Source organism: Arachis ipaensis, chromosome B6 (assembly GCF_059453495.1).
Source record: "Arachis ipaensis isolate K30076 ecotype BB chromosome B6, ASM5945349v1, whole genome shotgun sequence".
In the NCBI taxonomy this organism is placed as follows: domain Eukaryota; kingdom Viridiplantae; phylum Streptophyta; class Magnoliopsida; order Fabales; family Fabaceae; genus Arachis; species Arachis ipaensis.
Genome location: NC_142441.1, coordinates 33,306,781 through 33,331,719, shown reverse-complemented (window position 1 = coordinate 33,331,719; position 24,939 = coordinate 33,306,781). Strand labels below are relative to the sequence as shown.

The window sequence follows — 24,939 nt, the reverse complement described above, 5'->3', positions numbered from 1 at the left end:
CTTCACGATTACCAGTGTGTATTGGACGAGAGAAATTAACGCTGGTAAGTCCCAAATGGTCTTGTTTGATGCCTCTACTAGTAGTGGTATTAGCCCAAACACATTTGAACAATACCACTGTGAAGGAACAGCTGTAATTTAATTCAATTATGTCTACAATTTTTCCGTAATATGGAACACCACCAACAGCTACTCTATCATTACGCATGCTTGCATAACTTCTTGTATTAGATGATACATATACTCCACTATTTTGTGTTTTCATACCGTTTTCCTTTGAGATAGTTCTAAACTTGTACCCGTTAACATTGTACGTCCCAAAACGTCTGGCCTAAATCATGGGACCGCACGCAAGCAAGTTCAGGTCTTTTGATTGAACTGTACTTTCCATAAGAACCTGGAACCACATAACATTCATACTTTATATTAAAATCGGTTTGCATATGTACTAATTCCAGGCTAAAAAAACATTAGTCAGGTTAGTATTCTGTCAACCTCATGCTTGAACCACCGAGGAAATTCTGCATGGACGACACTATCTATCTTAGCTTGCGACCTTGTCTGATGACGTATGCTTTGCTTTGTCTTTTCCCTAAATGTACTTTATTTGAGAGAAGAAAATTAGTCCAACTAGTCATCGGGAGAAAAGAGTTATATTGGTGTTTTAGAAATACATGCGTATACTTACTCAAGGAACGGAACCCCGGCATCGCAGTTGACTAGCACATGACGATGAGCTTGATGTTTTTCCATTGGAGTGAGTTCGAAATGCGAAACTACCCCTAATGCCTTGCCAGTAGCTGGGAACATACTCTCCCCCGAGTTATGAAGAATGTCAACAGGCTCATCATCAACTCGCCCTGGTTGGTTGATTCTAGTCTCAATATTATCCAAATACCTAGAACAGAAAGTCATGATTTCCTCAGATAAATAGCGTTCTGCAATTGAGCCTTCTGGTTGTGCCCTATTACGAATATATTGCTTCAGACGTCCTAAATACCTTTTATATAAATACAATAAAACGCTCAGTATATACACAATTAACTGAACTGAATGTACTAAAGGGGTTTATCAGTAAGCTAACCTTTCTATTGGATACATCCACCTATAATGTACTGGTCTACCAAGAGTAACCTCATCAACGAGATGCACGGTGAGGTGAACCATGACGGTGAAGAAGGATGGAGGAAAAATCATTTCCATCTGACACAAGGTTTGCATAACATGATTTTGAAGCTCAGCAAGCTGCATAGGGTTTATGGCTTTCCCACAAAGTTCTCGGAAAAATGACGACAAATTTGCAATCACATTGGACACCGGACTCGGAAGTGCATTCTTCACTAAAATTGGGAGTAATTGTTCCATCAGAATATGACAGTCATGACTTTTCAACCCATATAACTTGCGTTGTCGCAAATCAACACAACGAGCAACATTGCTAGAGTAACCATCTGGAAAGGCCACATTCTGCAAAGTCTTCAGGAATACATCCCTTTGTGAATTTGACATTGCAAATATCACAAAAGGATATTTACCACCTTCCCCCGGCCATAATTCAGGCCTTATTCCCATGCATTGTAAATCTCTGTGAGCTTTAAGATTATCTTTTGATTTGCCGCTATCGTTTAAGATAGTGAAGACTATATTATCACACACGTTTTTTTCTATATGCATCACATCGAGGTTATGATGCAACATCTGATCCTCCCAGTACGGGAGGTCAAAGAAAACACTCTTCTTCTTCCAATGTGAGTCATCTTCATCCGTATCCTGGCCATTGCGTCTTTTTTTGGATGTCACACTTGAACTCTTCCCAAATGAAATGTGCACATTAGACTATTACCTCAATACATCTGTTCCTGATAACTTCTTTGGCGGATCTCTACCTTCGACCTGCCCGTCAAATCTATTCCGGTCTAGTCTGTATTTGTGTCCCTGATTCAAAAAGCGTCGATGGCCCATGAAACACCATTTTTGACTGTCTTTCAGCCGATGTGGATTAGCATCCAAGTTACACGTAGGACAGGCTAACCCACTGTGCGTATTCCAGCCGAATAGGTTTCCCAATCCTGGAAAGTCGCTGATAGTCCACATCAGTACCGCACGCATCTTGAAAATGTTTCCCTCTTTGGCATCATAGGTCTCAACACCATCCCATAATTTCTTCAACTCATCTATTAAAGGCTGCAAATAAACATCTATGTTGTTACTTGGCATTTTCGGCCCAGGAATAAGCGTGGATAGAATGAAAGATGTCTGCTTCATGCAAAGCCAGGGTGGTAGATTATACGAAATAAGAATCACAGGCCAGATGGAGTACTTTGTGCTCATATTCCCAAAGGGATTAAATCCATCGCTCGCAAAGGCTAGGCGAACATTGCGCGGATCCGCCGAAAAATTAGTATACTTTGCATCAAACTTTTTCCATGCTTCAGCGTCCCTTGGATGCCTAAGGAAACCATCGTTATTAGACGCCTATTTATGCCATAACATATCACTCGATGTCTTGCTGCACATGAATAACCGCTGCAGTCGTGGTATGAGGGGAAAGTAACGAAGGGTCTTGGCTGCTATAGGTTTTCCATTTCTCTTCACTGGTACGTTGAGCCTAAGAATAGAGCCATTTTTAGTCTTCTGCTTCCATCTTGAACACCCACATTTCTTGTACCTAGTCAGGTTCGCATCATCACCTCGGTACAGCATACAATCATTTGGACAAGCATCTATCTTGGCGTATTCAATACCCAGCTTTCTTATTGTCTTCCTGGCTTCATACACTGTCTTTGGAAGTTTTGCTTGTTCGAATGCGTCCCGTAGTAAGTCAAGAATCATTGTCATTGCCTTGTCACTCACATCGCACATACACTTGATATGATAAAGCTTCACTAAAAATGATAATTTGGAGTACTTTGCGCATCCGGGATATAACTCCTGTTCTCCATCTGACAGTAGATTATTAAAATCCCGTGCCGTGTGACTTGGACCTTCATACAGGCTCGGTAACACGTCTTCATCATCTTCTGCATGTTCGATTGTTGTGATGTCCTCACTCCCATGTTGTATCGTGAAATTGAATGCCTCGTTGACCATTTGGTGCATTTGATTCACTTGGGATATCAGATTGTCATCTACTTGTCCCAATCCAGGTCTCTCTTCAACCGGCTTCTCACCATGATGCACCCAAATAGTATATCCAGGGAGAAATGGTCGTAACAATAGATGGTCATATGCATCCTCTCTTGTTTGCATAAGTTGAAACCCGCATTTAGGACATGGACACTTTATCATGCCATCAGAGGATGTATTCGCAAACGCAAAGTCTAAAAAATGGTTCAGTCCTTACCTATATTCCACACTACTCCGTGATTTTGAAATCCAGGTTTTATCAATATCTAGTATAGTATCAAAATATATCGAACTAATTAATAGTGACGTAAGAAAATATGATGAGAACAAACTGGTAAAATTTTGCATCCATCAGAATTATGACGATATAGTTTTAGCTAGCAACTTAGTTTTAGCGAATTACAATTGATATGAAATTTAAAATGATTTGCAAAATATAAAAAATATGCTTCCTTCGCTTACTGTCATACGAGAAATTATGACGAATAATACTCTCATAAAATAGCACCACATATAGTCTTATTAGCATTTTTTATGGTTTTGGCATTGTTATTATTTAGAGTTTGTCAATGTACTTCAAAGTGAACAGTGTGTAACTAATGTCTTTATCATTTTCTATACTATTTGTTATATATATATTTTTTAAGATTTTTTTTAATTTTTGTTTGACTTTGTTTATATGATTTTTTATTTATTTTATTATATTTCTTTTATTCATATGACGAATGTTGTTGATTTTTTTATTTTTTGTAGTGCTATAATTTTTTAGGTATTTTATTAATTTTTATGATATTTTTATTATTTTTTATTCATATAAATTCTTTTTGTTCTATCTTTTATTACATTGTATTTATGTTGTGTATGAATTTTTTTTATTTACTTTATTCATATGAATTTTATTTAGTTTTTACTGTATTTTTTTGTTTATATGATATATGTTGTTGGTTTTATGAAATTTTTATTATTTGATATCTGTATGATTTTTTTTCTATTCTTTGATGTACTCTATCTTTCTTTTATATTAATTTTTTTATTTTTTTTTTCACTTTGTAAAATTTGTTATTGTACTTATTATATACTACATTTATTATAAAAAATTTGTATAATATAAACTATGATCCTATAAAAAACGAAAAATAAATAAAAAAATTAATTAAAAGTAATAATAGATCCATAAATAATGAAAATTTATAGTCCAAAATAATTCTAAATCAAGGAGTACGGGTAATGCTAGAAAAATACTAAAATATTTTTTTGTTTAACATTATAAAATTTATAGTACACTCTTTCATATTTTTTTAATGTATTTATTTATTTATATAATAAATATTTTTTATATTGTTTTTGTGAGATCTGTTTTTGTATGTATATAAAAAAATAATTTAAATTAATGCCTCTAATATTAATTTTTTGTCTAAAATTAATTTTGATTAGTATAATCTAAACAACATTTATTTTACTATAATCAATTTTGATACAAATATTGCCAAACATAAATCATGTTAATCCAAACTTACTTTTCATCAAAATCAATTTTGTAAAATCACTTTTATGCAAACTGACGTTTGCAAACTGAAATCCAAACACATACTAAATCCTTTTATATATTGTGATAGAATTGGTTTTAGCAACAAAGAAAATTGAGCGAAGACAATATTTACTAGATTTTTATAACTTGCAAAAATTATTATACCATATAATAATTAATAACATAATTTTATACTAAATAATACTATTAATATTAAAATATCCTTATAATATAATAATGTTATAGGTTGTAAATTAATATACGAAAATTTTAATGGTTATAAACTATAAGCAATTATTGTAATAAATTATAATTAATATAATATTTATAATTATATTAATAAGGATATTAATAGTTATAATATTTATAATAAACATTATACAATAAATTATGATAAGAATAATATTATGTTCATTAATAAAGATATCATTTATAAATATTTATACGGATATTAATACATAAATATCTGTAACTATTATAAATTACGGCTATTATACGCAATTATGATTTTAATATATGTATAGGTATTATAAGTATAATAATAGCGATTTATAGTGTAATAAATATCATTCTTATTATAATTATTACTTATTTAAAGGCATAAAAAAATATACGATTGCTAATTATGGTTTGTCTGGGTTGAATAATCCCCCAACACGATAATGTTTGATTTTTATTAAGAAAAAAACAAAAAAACAATAAACCTAATGGACTACCCGCAAGCCCCACACTCCTCCCAGCCCCAACTCTGAAAATTGAAATAAAAAAGAAACAAAACCTAGCCGCCACCGCTTCTCTTAACCCCTTCCGCAGCCATCGCCCAGCGCAACCACAGCAGCCCTCACCGCTCTATAGCACCGCGTTAACCTCATCGTCGATTAGATTTGGATCTGTTTTCGTCGACGTCGTCTGGTTATCAGACGCAGGGTTGAAGATTCCTCACCGTCACCATTGTCGAGCTATTTCTTCTCCTCGCCGTCGCCGCCGAGTTCACTCTTCTCGTCGCCGTCAACGCCGAAGTCTCTCTTATCCTCACCGTCGCAGTCGAGGTCTCTGTTCTACTCGCCGTTGCCATGGAGCTCGCATTTTGTCGCCGTCAATCTCGCTCTCTGTCTCTCTGTCCCTTCCTCTGGTTAGCTTAAACACTGCCTGAGTTTGGTTTTTCTTGTTTTATTGATCTGTTCTTAATTAAAAAAATTACTGATTTAGTTACTCGGGTAGTGTTGAGATTTTATTTTTTTCTGCGTATTGTGAGTTGCTGAGATTGTCATCCTTTTATAATGAGTGTTTATCTGATGTCTCTCTGTCCCTACCTCTGGTCATCTATTCAGCATTATGCCCCTTTTGAAAAATTTGATATTGACGTTTTGCTTGATTTGTTCTCTTAATTTGGTGTTGATAATATTATTTGAGCTGCTGGGTTAAGGTACTGATAATGAATTGTATTTGACTTTGTGAATTTTGTTAATTTTTATATGCTATTGGGAACAAGTTTTGTTGGTGATATACTTTTTTTTCAATTAAAACCTTATTTTTTAAAGGGGCCTTTAATTTTTCTTAGACTGAAATTAGAAAAACTACAAAACAAGGTTTCAAATAGAACATACATGAGACACAGAAACACAATGTTACTTACCTGGTTGAAGATCCATTTACTTGGCTTTTGGTGTGAAAATTAATTACTTCAACAAACTGAAAAACAAAAAACGAGATTCGTCGTGAGAAATCAAAACAATTTAATGTGAAATAGTTTAAAGTAGCATATAGAAAAATATTTATAGAGAAACCCAATAAGAGGAGAACCAGATAGGTGAATTTGGCTTCAGAAATAATTTTTTCCTGAATTTATGTCAACTGATTGTAATGCTTATCAGTGACATTTATATAATTAAATAAGCACGTTTATAACATTTGAGAATCACAGATATTTATAATTGAATATTTCAACAAACTTTTGAAATTCAAACAGTATTCACTACTTTTAAGTTATCCTAACTGTTTAAGTCCATTTAAATTATGCAGGTGGTTCAGATTACATTTTTAAAAGAAGCAATAGTTATCTTGTTTAAGTTAATACGGTAACTTCATAACAGATTTGGTGCAACAAAAAAGGAACTGCATAATACAAATTTAAAAGTGATAAGAAAATACAAAAACAAACTATTTGAATTGATTAACGTTAAATCAATTTGTCAAATGTTGTTGTGATCTCCTCCTATTTCTCCTCATTTTCTATTTTATCCATACACCCCAAAATTTCTATATATATGAAACTCTCCTATCAGTTGCATGTCATTCTCAGCAGGTGAGAGACCTCTCCATTTCAAACCAGTTACGTGAGTTCAGTCCTCTGTCTCTTCGAGAGTTTTTTCCGTTGCTGAACATCCCATAAGATTGTCTTTCCGCAGTTAAGGTACATTGTTTTTCTTCTTTTCTTTATCTTACTTAAGATTTCATTTACATATCGTTCAACATTAAGTAATCTACAGTATCCAAATTACTCTGATTTAGCTTCATGAACCTCTCGTGTTACATTTCTGAATTGATGCACTTTTTTGCCGGAAGATAAAAAATTCAATTTTTTTATATCCTTAACTTGTTTTATTCTGTTTCAAAACTGCTTTTTGGGTATATTATTACTTGTATTAATCTCATTTTAATTCGACTTTCCATAGGCTACGAACGAAAAGAATATTAATTTATGTTCATATGAGTTCATGTTTGCGGGTTTTTTTTAATTGATTTACTTTGTTTAGGGCATTTTTTCGTTTTAATTATGAAAATATTTATTTAAAATAAATTTTAATTAAATATTATAAGAGATACACCGGTAGCTAAAAATCCAGTTTGAAAAATAATGGCAGAATATGTCACGAGATACTAATATGTGAAAAGAAAATTATATATTTATAAATTTTAGGAGCGAAATATGTGCAATCAATATGATAATCAGTACTAATATAAGAAAAAAATTTATAAAATTCTAAAAAAATAAAAGTATACAAAATTCTATTGAAAATATATCTGAAATCTTTATTTAACAGAAAAAACTTTATATTCTTTGTTCATCTATTTATATAGGTAAAGACTACTGTATACATAGATAAACGCTTTTCTTTAAAAGTTGTCCTTTGTTAATTAACAAAGAGGTAAAATTAGAAAGCAACTGCTTAAGTATTGTTTAATCAGCTATATATGTTTAAATTATATGTTGTACACCTTATCATCCCCTGTTGAAAGATGACTACATACAGTGATCTGGTCTTTGCACCAAAAGACAGATCAGTAAAAATTTACCTCAAGAGTAAGTATGATTCCGATACCAACTTAGGTCACACACATTTCCACATAACAAAAACTAACAATAGCATCAACATTAGTAAAACTATTGAAAATATATTTTTCTGTGCTCATTTATCTAAACCTAGATGAATTTGAAACCTCATTAGTTCAACTGATGAAAGGGATCGGATCCTTTGTAGTAAACCAGTATAATGCTCTGTAGTCTGTAATTTTAATTTTTTGGTGGATAGAAGTGCTCTATTGATGTGAAAGGTCTTTAAAATTAGTCTCATATATGTGACTTCCAAGTAATGGAATCAAATCTGATAAAGATTCTATTCATTTCCCGGAATATCTACCCATAAGTAACAATTCAAAGAACATCAGATTACCAGTGTTGAACTTTATCCTGAGCTAGATAAACACTAATCACAAGATTCCATTTTTCACCCCTCTCAAACAAACTTTCTGATATGCTTTTTATATTCATAAAATTGAATCTAGTATTCTTCCATTTCAAACCAAAAGAACAAACCAATCATAATTGCAACGTAGATATAAGAGCTTAGCAATTTGAGGGAGTAATTTCAATTTCCACTTGGGTGAACTACAGATCTAGAATTCAAAGATTATCCCAAAACGAATGTTGGTCTCTTCTAAACCGTTGAAACAAGGAAAACACTTTCAGCTCAGATTACTTCACTTAATTCTTTGTTTTCTGGAAACTAAAGCCATCGCTTTATATGCCTATCAATCAATTCCATCTAAATGAGAGGGAGGGTAACGTCAGATTTTATTTGGATAATGACATTGACTAAATACTAACAGTTTATCAATTTCTCAAGGATTGAGCATCCAATCCTTACAGATAAAGGCATGAAACTCGATGATTTTTGACATTATATAATAATAAAGATAGATCCTAGCTAGTGCTTTTATCACATGCCACCGTTTTGATGGATTGAGTTTAGACCCTACCAAAGTTTTTAAGTAAATAGATAAAACAAATAAAGCATTATTATCGTTGGTTAAGACTTAAGAGATGGCAATGCTCGAGCACTGTTTGATTGGAATACTTTGATGTGTGAACTTGCATCTTGTTTGTGCATCTGTAGGAGAAGAACAAGATCTTAATATTTACCTGCAATTGACGTAGAGCTCAAAAGGTTGTGAACTAAACGCTAAGATATATTAAAATGGAGTATATCTATATATTATTTAATGCAAATGAAAGTTAGACAGGTTAAACATTAAAGAATACTAATTATTTAAGCTTTTTCATTTTCGTCTAATATTATCTCTCATCCCTTTTTACAATAAGTCATGAATCATGATTACTATCAAATATAAACATCTAAAGCAAGGACAAGACTTAAAATTTTATTAATGTGTGTTTTCCTCTTCTTTTCTTTTTGTGTCATTGGGTACTGTCTTTGCAAGCAAGTTAAGATCATTAACATAGGGGATCTTATCCGTAAGCAGTTCTACATGACAGTGATTAGATACTAGCTTTGAAAATGGAAGGAAGTATTAGGGGATCAATGGATTAATTAATAATACTTAGTGCCTCACTCTCGTAACTTGAATTTATTTGTTTTAATTATTTAACGGGTACCGAATTTGTTAGTTTAGATTACTTGAGTCTGCTCTCTCACATTATAACTAAGGTCTGATGACTGTTGATATAATAAATAATTTAAAATAATTTGTATTAATATTTCTCCATTATTCTTTTTTTAATACTATTCTTCTTACATTCTTTCATAATTTATTATTTAAGGTTGTTTCTTCATCTTGGTCTTCTTTTTCGTTTGGCTCCATATATAGAACAAAAGTAAGAATATTAAATTATTAATAATGTAGGGCCAATAAAAAATTTAGTAATGCAGGGCTTGACATACCGTAGTTTTCCATTAGGACTTTTTTTATCAGCAGGGTACAAAAAGATACCTCCATATAGCAATGTTCGATGAACATCAGCTACCATACTGTTAATGTATATAAAACTATGTTAGAAGAGAAGATGAGTGGCAATGAATAATCACACATGTTGAGAAACCATGATACCTTCCATGTTTCCTATCTATAAGATAAGAATATAATTATATAAGATCTGAATTATTTGACACCTTATTAAATGGTAACAAGCCTAAACCATTCAGACAATAAATTATATAATAATTCATGTGTGCATATCCTCTGTCAATTAGCATACACATTCCGTGTGGATGCAAAATATACTAAATTCATACGTATAAAATTGATAAAATATAGAAAATTTAGTATATTAACCAATATTAACCAATTATAACTTTAATTTTTATGTCGAAGACAACCAATTATGTATTACCATATTAATAAAAATAATTAATATACAACAAAAATTACTTAAAAAATAATTTAAATACATCAATCTACGTATAAATGCATCAAAAATTAAACTCATCAATTATTAGCCAAATGTTATTAACACTATCTATATATGTGGACTTGCAGGTAAGAAATACTATATATAGTAAATATTAATACTATCTATATATGTGGAATTGCAGGTAAGAACACTATCTAATATTAATATAATTTGTCTACTAATATTGTTTTCTATACAGGTTTTTAAGGATGCCTAGGAAACCAAGGTACAACATTATACGGGAACCCCCGAAAGATGCCGGAACTAATGCCAGTACTGAAGAGACAACGGTTAGTGTTTGTGGTTAACTTTTCTTGACGTAACCTTATGTGAAAATTATATGTCCTTCAATTGACTCATCGAACCGCATTAATTTTCCTCCCGGCAAAATTATTAGTTTATGAAATAAAATAATTCTCAATATTAATTAGTTCTCTAAGATATAATTCTAAATGGTTTCACATTGCATTAAGGTTGGGACCACGACTAGAGGAGCTCAGACATCACAGGAGTTCCCACGTGATAGGGTTCCTCGGATATCATCCTCAACTAATAGAGCTCCGGCAACCCGTATGAAAGAACCATTTCGTGCACCGTGCATCGATCATAGGAATGCACAGTCGAGTACTGCTGATGACCCTCAAACTCCAACAGACAACATAGAGACTCGGCATCGCGCGGAAGTGGCTGATCATGAATTAGAAGACGAGGATTACGATCCAGAGGCGGATGAGAAGTTCCGTCGTTTGATGACCACATCGACGACTTGTTTGCTGCCCAAGAAGTCGAAGGTCAGCATAACAACAAGAAAACCAAAGATACAGATTTCTGGGAAGTTACTGTTATCGGTAAACATTTTTATCCTCCCATTTTCATAAACAGTTATCTTTATAGTCATTTACTTCTATTTTTCTTTTGTGCAATGATTAGAGAGTAATTTTGTTTCCCATACACTTCTTAGAGGACGGTGTGAGAAAAGTTTGTAAGCTGAGCGTGAAGGAGGCTATAGCCCTCCCTTCCAATACGAAGATAGTACTCCCGTTTAACAGTGAGCTGCAACCGATTGGTCAAGCAGCAGGATTACTGAGTGGTTTCATAGGGAGTTTGGGTGTGGATTATTCCCAGTTCCCCATACACTTAGAAAGTTGGAAGCTGGTGAGCAAAGTAAAGAGGGATCATGCGTACGACATGCTTAAGGTACAACTTTAAGCTTCTACAATTTAAGCAATTTTAGTTTTTAGTTTTTTTTAGGTCTTTTGCATGGGTAAATTATATGGTTAGTAAAATTTTCATATTGTGTTTTTCACATCATCATTTAAGCACTTCTCATTTATACGTAAGTGTGACTGCTTGTATTGGATTTGAGGGTCATACTTCAACAATTTAAATTAGCCTGTAATGGTTGTGGCATGTCTTAAATATATCAATCTTATACTTGTTTGATGGTCTTCGTTAACTACAATGTAAACTAATTGCAGCGGGTCTTTTACTATGAGGACGATGCCGGGGGAAAAATAAAGCGTGATATTTTGAAGAGGATAGGAAAGAACTGAAAGGATTCAAGGCACCACTTGTTTCATAGGTGTTACAAACAAATAAGGACTTATGAGGAAAATCTTCAGCATCACCCGAAAGGAATAGACAAAAATGATTGGAAAAAGTTTGTTGACTATCGCCTGAATGAAGAAACACAGGTAAGCCTTGGTATATTTTATTATTTCCACATAAAACATGTGTATACATAGTAATTCCCTTACATTTTATATTCAACATATCTTTCTCATTTTCATTTGTTTTGTAATTTGTTCATAGAAAAAGTGTAAACAGAACACTTTAAATCGGAGCAAGCAACTTTACACACATACTGGGGGCTCCAAAACCTTGGCAAGAAAAAAAGACGAAGTGGTAATAAGTCATCATTTGCATTAAGATTTTGATTAAGCTTCTTGAAAAATGTTGTTGTTGTTTACTAAATTGTGTCAATATCAACGATATAGGAGAGAGAGCAAGGAAGGCCCGTTGGTAGAGGAGAGTTGTTTATCATGACTCATAAGAAAAAAGATAGCTCGTATATCCACCCCGATGCGCGTGTTGTTAGTGTAAGTCATGTTTGAAAATTTGAAGCAATATATAGCTTACTGTATATATTGCGCTACTGTTAACTTCTTCCTTTCCAATGTTGTATATTCGTAGGAAGCAATTGTGAATGTTGAGAGGCAGGATGGATCCTCTAAACACCTTTCACAGAATGACTCGCTAGCACAAGTTCTCGGAAAGGAGCACCCAGGACGAGTTCGTGCCCTAGGTGCTGGACCATGTCCCACCCAAGTCTTTGGTAACGCTGCTGGACAACCGTCGGATTCTGTAGAGTCCAATGCAGAGGATAAGAGGATGATTGCAGAATTGACGGCTAAGCTAGAAGAAGAGCGGGCGAAGAGACAGTCAATACATAAGGTCTTGGGATATGTAGTCCAACAGTTATGAGGCAATTTGCCGGTTGAGATTGCTGAAGAGCTGGCTTTTGTGGGCGGTACACTGGACTCGTCATGCGCAGGGCCATCTTCATCTGGAAATCACGACCCACAACAAAAATTTTGAATTTCAATTAATGGTCTTGGATACCTTTTACATTTAAGTTGGTTTAGTATGTTAGGCTTATTTTATCCAACTTGAGCATTCTTACTTTATTTTGGATGATATTATGACAATTTCGTTATATATGTTATGTTTGCATATGTTTAATTTGGTTGGTTATATTAATTGAACTGTGTTACTTGGTTTAAATTTGTTTAAATTAGTTAAAAAGTAAAAAAATTAAAGTTTAATAAACATTCTTTGTCAAAATAGGCAAAATAATAGAAAATCTAAAATTTTAATTGAAAACTTAAATTTGGCGGCGGTTTTGAAACCGCCGCAAAACTAAAAATTTTTTCTTCCTGTCCGACATTTAGCGGTGGTTCGTAACCGCCGCAAATTGGGTAACAGCAATTTTTCTTCACATACTGCGACGGTTAATAACCGCCGCCAAACCCAAATTGCATTTTGCAGCGGTTATTCCAGCGGTTGACTAAAACCACCGCAATCCGTTTTGTCGCGCCCTATCTTCCGGCGTCTCCAGGAATCGCCGCGAAATGTTTTGCGGCGGTTCAAAACCGCCACTAAACGGCTCCAAGAACCGCCGCTAAATGGCGTTTTTGTTGTAGTGAATAAAGAGAGGAACAATTAGAAATTAAAAATCATGCTAATAGCAAAGGTTTGTGCTTGTTACTTAAGACTCGAAGAGAGGAAGATGAAGATCAAGTGAGAATCACCGAGAGTCTGCATACCTGTTCCGATAATCGACATCTCTGAAACGTTAAAGATATTAACTGAAATCGCATACTCAGAAATTACAATTAACAAAATGAATCACATAATCTGAGAAGAAAACGAAACTCAATCAATTGTGCGTCCAAGAGAAAAATCAGAGAACAAAAAAAAAAAAAAGAAAGAAATCAATAATTCGCAGAGCAAAGATGAAGAACTCCATTCGAAAATCGGAAATTTAGGATCACAATTCACAAAACAAGGAAAACAACATAGAAAAGTAAAGAGAAAAGGAAAACTGAACCTTATTCAATATTGCCAGACTAATAGAACTGTGAAATCATATGTTACAAATTAAAGTAGCACTCGTAATACTTCATGTGACATATTGCTGGAGATTCATATAGAGAAGGAGGTGCTACGACGGTTTTTTATTTGAAACAGGGGACAGAGGGACGGCGACGCGAGTGTGACGGGGCGACGATGGGTGCGGGAGCAGCAGAGCAACGACACAGTGGCAGCAGAGCGAAGAAGCGCGACGGCATCGGAGAGGGAGGGTTGGTGAAATGGAGAAGGCGCGAATTGGGGTTAAATTCTCAGGTAAATTGAGGTGAATTGGGGCAAAACCAGGGGCGCGGGGAGTAAACGCGGGTGAAAATTTTGTTCATAAAAATCGATAGCAATACCGTCAATTTTATTTGAAAAAAAAATCAACACTTTAGCCGTTTATTTTATATAATAAATCTAAACCATTCATCTAATTTTGAAAAAATCTTCATCGTTCAAATTTATCGACATCCTTTGGTCGTCGATTTTAAAGGAAAAAATATCTCACCCCATCTCTATGGGCAATATATGCTAACATTGAATTTCTAAAATAACAGACGACCATGTTGTCGATTTTAATATTTTACTTTTAATTTTTTTTTATTTTATCGACGACAAGCCGTTGAAAATTATCGACGAAGATTTTGGCCGTTGATTTTTGGCATCGATAATTACACTCTTTCTTGTAGTGATATTCTAAGTGCACCTGAAACATATAATAAATGTATGAACTGAGGTTTGTACACTTGAAATATAGTTCTAACAGTTTTTGAGATCTTAGTACCTGAGATATGTACAGATGCACCTATATAGGTGCAGCCGAGATGAAGGCTCATTTGGTTGATTTTTTCAAATTTAGAAAGCTTTCTTGAGATTCTCTCAAAGTTATTTAGTTGACATGTTAACATATTTTGATTTAATTAATTAATAGATATGTTTAGGTCGTTGGATTTAATTAGTTAGAAGAAAATATTAAAAGATGACTAATTAATTTTAAAATTTATATGAAGTTCTTTTTTTATCGAATACTTAATTATATTAAGATTTTAGTAATTAATGTTGTTATATGATTAATTAATTTTTAAAATTTAGATGAAGTTATTTTTCTTAACCAAATACATACTTATATTAGGATATTAATAATTTAGGTGTTGTAATATTAGTTGGAAGACTGTTTGTACTTTTTTTAATGAAATTATTTAATTAGTTAATTCAAAAATTTAATTACATTAAATACCAAAAGTTCATGAATTAGATAAGATTAACTTTTATAATTTAGTTATTAACGCATTGTTATACGCAATTACAAAAAGATTAATCAATCTTATTCTTATAGACGTCTCGGTTGCTCTTGCCATGTGGTGTGACGTTATCTATCCCTCCGTCTGGCATCCTACTACCTTACATTAGAGAGGTTGGGTTTGGACACGTAGTACGCGCAATAGAACTAAGGGTTTCATATTTGAAAATGCATTTCTTTCTGCATTTGTCGAGTGGTGGAGGTTTGAGACCTATAGTTTCCACCTCCTTTGGGGTGAGGTCACCCTTATACTCTAGAATGTGACTTACCATCTTAGTTTGTGCACAGCTGGTAAGTCGATTGGGGGTTGCACTAGAGATTTCCAGTAGTAATATGACAGTGGGTTAAGGACTTGCTCAGCGACAAACCTCCACCGCAGTCAAAGGACAAGAAGCAGAATTTCAGTCTGAAGATGACTTAGCTCAAAAATAGAGTTGTACATATTCCGTAAAGGACAGATCCAGATACTCTCTACTAGTATGTCTGATGTTACTTATTGATGTTGATTAGGGGGTATTTATTTACGAACAAGTCAGCTAACCTAGCTACCTTGCAACTGAGCGTGCGCTTCATGACCTTTATGTACAAATAGCTGTTGTAGCCTCTCATAAGTTGCCCTCACAATAGCCGCCACGGGAAAGTTCCTCATTCCCCTTAAAACACTATTGATATGCTCTAAGAAATTCGTCGTCAAGTGACCATACCTACAACCTCCATCCCAATGTTGGAGCCATAGTTCCCTTCTAAATTCGTCGCCGCGCAAGCTCGTCACGCTCTGTCACCGTCGCAAGCTCGTCGCGCTCTGTCATTGTCGTAGGCTCATCTTCCTGCTTCAGCCATCAACGCTTCCTTTGCCATGAGTTGGTCTCTGAGCAAGTGAGTTTCAGCTTTGGCCCTGTTATTTTTCTTTCAATTTCATTTTAGTACATCTTGAATTTGTTGTTGAAAGTTGAATTTGTTGCAGAAATTATGATTTAGCTAATTTTGTTTTGCTGAATACTGAGCATTTGAAAATTATCATAGTTGAATTTGTTGTTGCAAATTATGATTGAGATGAATTTGTTGTCGTATGTTGAATTGTTACTGAATTTATCACTGAGCTTTAGTTTTTTGTTGCTGGATAACGTTATTGAATACTTAGTTGAATTTTGTTGCTAGATAATATCACTGAGTTGAGCTGAATTTGTTGTCATAAGTTCAATTGTTATTGAACATATCACTGAACATTATAATTCTTTCCACTTTTTCTATTATAATTCTTTTTATCAGACAAAACTAAAAAATTGACTCTACCAAATTCCAAGTCTTTTACTATCTGTGTACTACCTAATTGGTTGGTCACTCTTTATGTAAGCAAATTATTCCAAACCAATAGTAAGCATTTTCATTGTTATAGGGAATTGCAAGAAGACTAGTGAAAGTTGCACTAAGAGAAGCAGCAAAGAAGAGAAAAATGAGATTTGTAGACCTCCAAAAGATTGAACAAGGAGTAAGAAGACATTTCCATGATGATATAACAGTGATTTTTGTGTTTCTCAATCCCAAACTTATTGATACAAGCTTTCCATTGGGTTCTCCTCTTTCATTCAAGGGAGATGAATTCTGATTATACAAAATTTTATATATGATAACTTGTTACTTGTAGAGATTAAAGTGAACCAATCTTCACTATATAATCAAGAATATAATATTTTAGACTTGTAATGATTTGATTCTGAAATTTGTGTGCTCTCACTAGTTTATGATGTTTAATTAACGTGAACATGTCTCTATCAATTAGCTATGAAATAGATATGCTTTGTATATTAATACATATATCTCCATTTTGAGCACTTGCTGCCATATTTTCTTGATTGTAGTTCTGATATATTCTAGATGTTGTCATAATAATTTAAGAAGTTAAAGAGAGTTCCAAATTTAAAAATACGCAGAAAATAGAACAATGCAATCAAGATACATATCTTGTATCGAGAAGTTTAATTTCTATACGTGTATTGTAAGTTACATAAACATCAATATTAAAAAATAAAAAAGACTAAAAACTATTAAACTGTAGATAAGCTTCTTAATTTAATTTTCAAAAAAAAAATCATAATTCATAAATAAAAAGCAAATCAAACTTTCATGTTCTATAAACTTATAATTATCATTCATAAATAAAAAGCATATCAAAGTTTCATGTGTATGCAAGTTAATGCTAGCTAAGTACCTCTTGATTATGTTTGTAGTTGACCAATTGGTATGAATGAATTGCTGGTGGGTAGTCAACCATTCCTTATAGAATATGTGTAATGATTTTAGTCTTAAAATTGATTTGACATTATTTATGTTGGGTTGTCTAAATGAGTGCCTTTACAATCATGTGAGTAAAATAGCCTAGTTTGTGGTAATTTTTTAAGTTTATTTCTCATTGTATTACTGGAATTATATGATGCATGATATTCAAACTCTTTGATGGTTTTGTCTTGAGACTTTCATTTAGATGTGCTGTTAATTGTGACCAGCATCACCTTTTTTTCCCTCTATTGTCATTGAAAATTTTTTTTACAGGTACCAGCTTTCTATTGTTGATTTATTTGTTAATATAGTCCTTTTTATTGTTGATTGACTTATTAAACTTGTGTCACATATTCATTACTCAACTGTACTGTGTTATCGAAAGTATTTTTTCCCTGTTCTAACATGTTTATTTATTTTGCTAGCAAGAGGACTTGATGTGAAGAAAATATTATTTTTCATCGAAATATGAGATGGGATGGATCCCATATATACTTTAGTTATGTAAATGTAATATTTCATGTCTTTTATATTTTTTTTAAGAGACTTTACCCAGTATTACATGTAATGGATAAATCACACCCTATTTTAATTTGTGTTATTTGGACTAAAAACATATCTAATTTATAATGTAAATTTTATGATTTAAATTTCTTGAATTTTTCTTTTTTAGACTTATTTTGTGATTATCATAATTTTGGAATGTGATTATACTTTAAAAAGATAAATATCAGAAAACAAAGTAAGTTATGGTCACGGTTTTAAAATAGGGCAGCCATAGATAAGCTATGGTCACGCTAAAACTGTGACCATAGATCAGCCTATGGTCACGATTTTAAAATATGGTGGCCATAGATTAGGCTATGGTCTCGATTTTACAAAAGACTGACCATAAAGTAATCTATGGTCACGGTAAAAAAATGTGGCCTAAAGTGTCAAAATTTAGGCACAGCAATTGTGACCATAGAAATTGTGACCATAGACCTATAACCATGCCAGAATAGGCCACGGTAGAAAAACCGTGACCATAAGTCAAAAATCATGACCATAGACCTATGGTCACCCTTTTCACTAGAAACCGTGACCATAGACCTTTTTTTGTAGTGAAACCTCAATGTCCGCTCCAACATATCCCTTTATAACCCTCTTAAGGTGTTCAAGTACCACTTACATATCTCCTTGCTTGGACTATATGCTACATTGATAATATACCTCTTGTCCTCTGTCGACTTGAACTGGGTAGTGAAGTTGGAAGCCATGTTACGTATACAATAAGCATGGTGAGCTGTTAGAGGATGGCAACTACTATTGAGTGCACTAAGGGCAACGCGTATGGCTTGAGATCTATCAAATATGAGAAGAAAAATGTCCTGTTATGGAGTAACCTGTTGCCTTAAATTTGTTAGGAAAAATGACCATAACTCAGTATATTCAGACTCCACTAGTGCAAAAGCTGTGGACAGAATGTTGTTATTACAATCTTAGGCCATAGATATTAACAATACACCTCGTATTTTTCATATAAATGTGTATCGTCAACTGACTAAATGCTTCGACACATAGAAGGAAGACTCAAAACACCTTATGAAGCTTCCTACAAATCTCTGTCAATTATGTTCATATTGTAATAAGGAACAATAATGCAATCATGTATGGTGCCAGGGAAGCATTGTTGCAAAGCCTGTAATAGGATGAAAATCTTATTATACGACTATTCCCAATCATAAAAAATATAAGCAATCGCCTTCTACTTTACCATCCATACCTTTCGATATGATGGCTTAAAATGATAACTCTGTTGCATTACACTTTGCAATACTGGGATGGAAACAGAGGGATCAAAATATATAATTGGTAGGATCGCATTGCAAATCAGACTACTATCCAACTGAGCATGGTCTTGAAATATAGTTGGCGCCAAATAGGTATGTGGCCCCCAAACCTACGCACCTCCCTACAAAAGTACTCATAAATTCCATTATCTAATATATAACATAATCAATATTTACTTGTTAATTTTATAAATTGCAAAGGACGACATTTACCAGTAGTTCAAATTTTGCCAAGTGCTACACGAAGACTCCGTGGACACCTAGCAAATATTTGTTTGTGTCGACAATGATATTTCAGCCTATACGTTTCCAAAACTTTATATTTAGCGTTCTTTCGAATGTTGTAGTTCTTTACTGCCATGAGAACAACATCTCTACTTTTAAAACTATGGTCCACCCGAAATTCCACGTCATCATCTGTGTTGTAATCTTCCTTTCGCCAAGATTGAAAGAATCATCTAGTTACATTTCTTCCAAGTTAAGAGTGTAACAATGGCTTAAAACTTTTGATAATTGTGGAATGGCTAAAGGAAGAGGAAGAAGAATCCAAGCATCCCACCAGCTGGAGTCTCCAGCACATACTCCTAAGAGGAATCACTCTCATTAGACAATCCGATTTCAGCAACGTAATTTGAATTAGACTCATTCCCATCTTCGTTGACACTATCGCGAGATTCAGCAAAGTGAATTGGTGTTGCTGCTACCAGAATTGCCTATGAGATCGAAGAGGACGGCCAACAGCCACTACCTATATCATGAACAGCAACATATCACTCTATCACATGTTATACCTTATGTTGCTCAAGATGGCATTCTTTAGCGTATTTAGAGAATCAAGACATCAAGTGCGCAACATTACAGGTGAATTGCACTCAAATATCATTCACTCCTCATCGTTTCTTATGATCTCATTGGGATAAACTACTAAAAAATTAATTACTAGTCATGTATATAAAGAAGAAAGAGAAGGAGAACAGAAAGTAGTTAGATGGATGTAGTGTGATGAGCTTCGAGCCAACAAGCTCTTTATATAGGAATTTTTTTATGTAGTTATCTTGGGTGTAGAAACTCTTAGATAACTGTACATGTATCTTGGGAATATTGACCAAAATTTTTTCTGATTTTTTTCGGGTACTCAACACCCTATATATATATAACTATGCAATTATATTATATTTTGTAACACCCTACCATACAGAGTCTTATGCTTAAGTCATAATTCAGAGATGGCAAGGTATTACGACCTCTAAAACAAAAATTTAGTACGTATAGTAGTATGAATAATTGATTATAACTAGGAGCCTTTGTAGAAAAAGGGGGTAAACAAAAACCGTAATCTCGAACGCGCAACACTCCGATCGATAACGTAACGAGCAAAGGATAAGCTAACGCAAGATCATATGTATACAAAAGAGTGTCAAAAACAGGAATATCAAGACTCAAAATCCGGCCGCGAAGATAACCGGCCTGAGCATAGCAATATATACATATGTTAAAATAAGGAAACCCCAAAGGAAACCCAAAGGGACACAAATACAGAAACCTATTCTCCAAAACCCCCTATAAGAGGAGTCATCAAAATTTGTATTATTTAATGGAGATAAAAGTATCTAAACAAGATATATAAACCAAAACAGAGTCCCGAGAACAAAGGATCTTCGCTAATCCAGAAGTCTCCAGCATGCCTCAACGAGAAGCCTCGCGTCCTGCATCTGAAAACCACAAAATCCGCATGGGTGAGAACCAGAGGTCCCCAGCACGGTAATAGCTTCCACATATATAATACATAATAATAGAGGAAAGCCGAAGGCAATCCTAGAACTTCCTCCAGATAATATCAAAGCTTATAAACAAGCTAAACCGTAAGTGGCAACTGACTAAAGATTCTTCAGTCTAACTAATACTTCCCTTTCCAATTCCTTCAGATCTCCCAACCACCAGCAGGAGTATAATATAGCAAACACAGTTATATCAGACAAGAGATTTACAAATAGTAACAGATAAGGCATTTAGGCAATTAGCAAGTAATATGCAGTCAAATAGGCAATCTCAAACAATTCATGTAGTATGCTTATGATGCATGCCTGTCCCTAGTGGCTGATGATATCATCTGTCGGTTATAGAGCCAACCCGACAAGTCCTGGTAGCTAGCCATTGGACTGTCCCTCTGTCGTGCATCCCCAACTCGAGTTATACTCATCATAAACTTGATCATAATCATGATCCATATCCATCACCCTCACTGGTGAATATTTATCCATCACCATCACTGGTGAATATTTATGGGGGCGAGCTCATCCGGGCCTTTCACAGTGCCCGGCCACACTTACGACATAGGGTCAAAAGAGCTTCGAGTCTCAACCTGGAGCACGTGGTGGCTAGCCACTGCTACTACCCAGGGAAACCCTCATCTCCAATGGTGGAAGTGCAAACATTCACAATTCATTCAACAGCATATATGCATTTATACTTAGCCATAAACATGGCTCCGCCGCCACACGGCATAATCCAGCCATCCGGCTCACGGTTAAATCCATAACCAGCCAATTCATTAACAATTACGGCCATTCGGCCCATGGCATAACAAGCACTTCCACCGCCATCCTCCACATCTCACATAATCATCTTTGATCCTCATGGATCATTCATTTTTCCCTTGCTTCACTCGCAAGTTACCACATTCACTAGCCCTTTTCCTCATGCTAGGCATATCATAATGATTTAAGACATAAGTGGTGAGATCGGAGGCTTAGAAGTATGAAGTTTGGCTTTTAAAACTCAAAAATCAACTTTGGGATGAAAACAGGGCCACGCGTACGCGCACTCCACGCGCACGCGTGGATGATGCTTTCTCGAAGAACGGCGCATACGCGCCAAGTGCGCCTATGCGCGAGGGGTCATTCTGCTAAAAATTTTCTAAGTTAAAAGCTGCAGAATTCACAGATTCAACCCCCAATCTTCCGACGGTCATAACTCTCTCATTTTAAATCATTTTTCACCCGTTCTTCGAACGGCATGGACATCCCGGATCCAATTTCATTTCTAAACAGATTTGGCACAAATCAAAGATCCGTAGTCCAAGTTATGTCCCGTCAAAGTATGCCCAAAAACCATATTTTCATTCAAAACCACAAAGTGCCATTTTCAAAACAAGCCACTTTCAACTCTTTTCAAAATCAATTAAAACATGCCAATTTCATCCCTTTTCTTTGAAATCAATCAAAGTGTACCAAATTCAACAACAAGCCATCCTCAACTCACGCATTGACATTTTACCAAAATTCTCAAAACTACCTCCAACCATTTTAACACTTCTCAATCAAAAGGCCAAAGGATAAACACAATATTATGTCATACATCCTTCTCATCCCAATTTCTAACAATATCAATTTCCAATCAACCATCTTTATACATAATCATCATACTCACCAACAATATGGCACCACCCATCAATTCAACCTCAATCATTCATCAAGCATATATCACAACATGCATTTTCTCACATATCACACAATCAAGGCATCAATATTCATAATCACACATATGATCACATCATATATCTCAACCATTCCGCAACATCATCAATTCAATGCCTATCTTAGGGCCTCTAGCCTAAGTATTTCCTACCACATTACATATTAGATACGGGAAACCGAAACCATACCTTAGCCAATTTCCCAAGCTCAACCGGAGCACTTCCAAACCACTTGTCCACAAGCTCTCAAGGTATCAACACCTCCAAGAACAGATTTTATCACACAAAACCCTCTTCCAAGCTTTCCAAAATCACCAATCAAGCTCCAATATTCACATATACACAACCTAAGCCACAATCATCATACCCATACACAACATCTCAATACCCAAACCTCATAGAACAACAAATTACACTAGGGTTGAGAATCTTACCACACCCAAGGTCCAAGGAGACAAGATTAACCTTCTCCTTCAAGAGAGTTGGGTCCTATAACATCAAAGAACCCAAAATCTCAACATTTTTGCTCATGAAACTCGAAATCAAGGGCTGGAATTTCGAACAGTAAAACGTGGCTTACCACAAGATTAATTGTATGGGTTTTGTAGAGCTCTCCGCTGTGAACGTGTGGCCACAAACGGAGCGGCAATCGGAGCTCTAGATCAAAAGTTATGGTGGTTTGAAGATCAAGTGAGAGATAGAACTTGAGAGAGTGTTCTTCCCTCCATGGCCTCTCTTTTTCAGCGTGTATTAGTGTTGTGTGAGGAGAGAGAGTGCTGAAAACTAGGGTTTTGGTTTAGTTATGTTGGGCCAAGGGCCCACTTTGGGTCTGGTTGGACCGGTTTGGCCCGTTCGGTCCAATCTTGGTCCGATTTCCATAAAATTGGTACCGAAATTCTCGTCTCAATTTCCTCTATCATATTAAGCCATAAAAATATCATTTTTGGTTTTCTAGAATAAATTCTCATATATGGGTTAATTAGCCGTTAATTAACTGGGTCTTACATATTTCGAGTGCAACCAATTTCTTTTTTTTTTAATATGTATTGTATCTTGGGTACACAGTATTCGAATTCAGTTATTATTGATTTTTCAGATTATATACCCAATATGTGTAATGTATATGTAAAATTATAATTTATCTATATAATACGCATTTCAATAAAAATTATATTTTATTAATTTAAATAAAAAATTCCCTCTTTAAAACACTGATAAACTTAAAGCTAACATTACTGGTTAGAAAAAGGACTATCTATCATCCTAACCAATTGTCTATTAATTTCTTGGCTTTCGACTAGAATATTCTTCATCAAGTATAGAAATTAATCTTTCATTAATTTATAAGCATTTTTTTATGAGGGGAGTACTAGTGTGTACAGATGTAAATTGATACAGAGATAAAAATATTTTCTGTATTTCTCTTGCTGATTAACACGTGGGGTGCACTGGATTCGGAGCATATATGTGTCAGGGCTTGTCCAAAGGATGTTAATGGCTTTGTTCAGGTGATAATGGTTCAGCAACGTCTTCTGCAATGTAATGTTAGTTAATAGTTTTGGGCTCCGTAAACAGTGTTGCCTTAATTTTTTGTTTGACTGGGCTTCGATAATAAAACCTCTCGATTGGGCTGGAAGTAAGAGATGGCTCTAGGTTGCGTTGAAGTGGTAGAAGAATTACAGAAAAAAAAATTAATAATAGATATATTTCTCAAAAAAATTAAATAATAATAATTAAGAGCGATGTTTCAATTTGGTGCAACTCTGACTTAAAAATTGAAATAGAGACAGTAACTTTTTGAATTTTCAAATACAATACATATGTTGGTTGCATTTTTTAACCTCATTACAAATACATAAAAAATACAACATACAGTGTCAACGTATTTATAATATATTTATTAAAAAATGTTTTATTCATACAACCCTATTAAAAAAATTTAGAAAAATAAATAAACAAACAAATAAATAAATAAATACTATCCAAAAGCTGGCAAAAAAACCCAATTCAGTTACACGCTTTATTCAGATGATTCTCTTAAAAAATTTACAAAATTATAAATATAATTTTATTACA

At 34.1% G+C, this 24,939-nt stretch overlaps 3 protein-coding genes across 3 annotated transcripts; 2 read left to right on the top strand and 1 right to left on the bottom strand.

The window, feature by feature from the left end:
- Nucleotides 1-684: 684 nt before the first annotated feature.
- LOC148555087 (uncharacterized) lies at nucleotides 685-3,288 on the bottom strand. Its single transcript, XM_088490598.1, has 4 exons — nucleotides 2,525-3,288; nucleotides 1,852-2,449; nucleotides 1,085-1,809; nucleotides 685-1,000 (listed from the first exon to the last, which is right to left on the bottom strand). The coding sequence occupies exons 1-4, from the start codon at nucleotides 3,286-3,288 to the stop codon at nucleotides 685-687; spliced, it is 2,403 nt and encodes an 800-aa protein (XP_088346724.1).
- A 7,510-nt stretch (nucleotides 3,289-10,798) lies between these two features.
- Nucleotides 10,799-12,016, top strand: LOC148555086 (uncharacterized). Its single transcript, XM_088490597.1, has 4 exons — nucleotides 10,799-10,970; nucleotides 11,084-11,194; nucleotides 11,308-11,543; nucleotides 11,825-12,016. Exons 1-4 carry the CDS (start codon nucleotides 10,799-10,801, stop codon nucleotides 11,897-11,899), a joined length of 594 nt encoding a protein of 197 aa, XP_088346723.1. The 3' UTR covers nucleotides 11,900-12,016.
- Nucleotides 11,906-12,830, top strand: LOC107648166 (uncharacterized; the record flags this gene model as incomplete). Its single annotated transcript, XM_088490596.1, has 4 exons — nucleotides 11,906-12,040; nucleotides 12,159-12,251; nucleotides 12,344-12,445; nucleotides 12,540-12,830. Coding segments are annotated over 4 exons (621 nt in total), but the record flags the coding sequence as incomplete, so codon positions are not given.
- Between the last annotated feature and the right edge of the window lie 12,109 nt (nucleotides 12,831-24,939).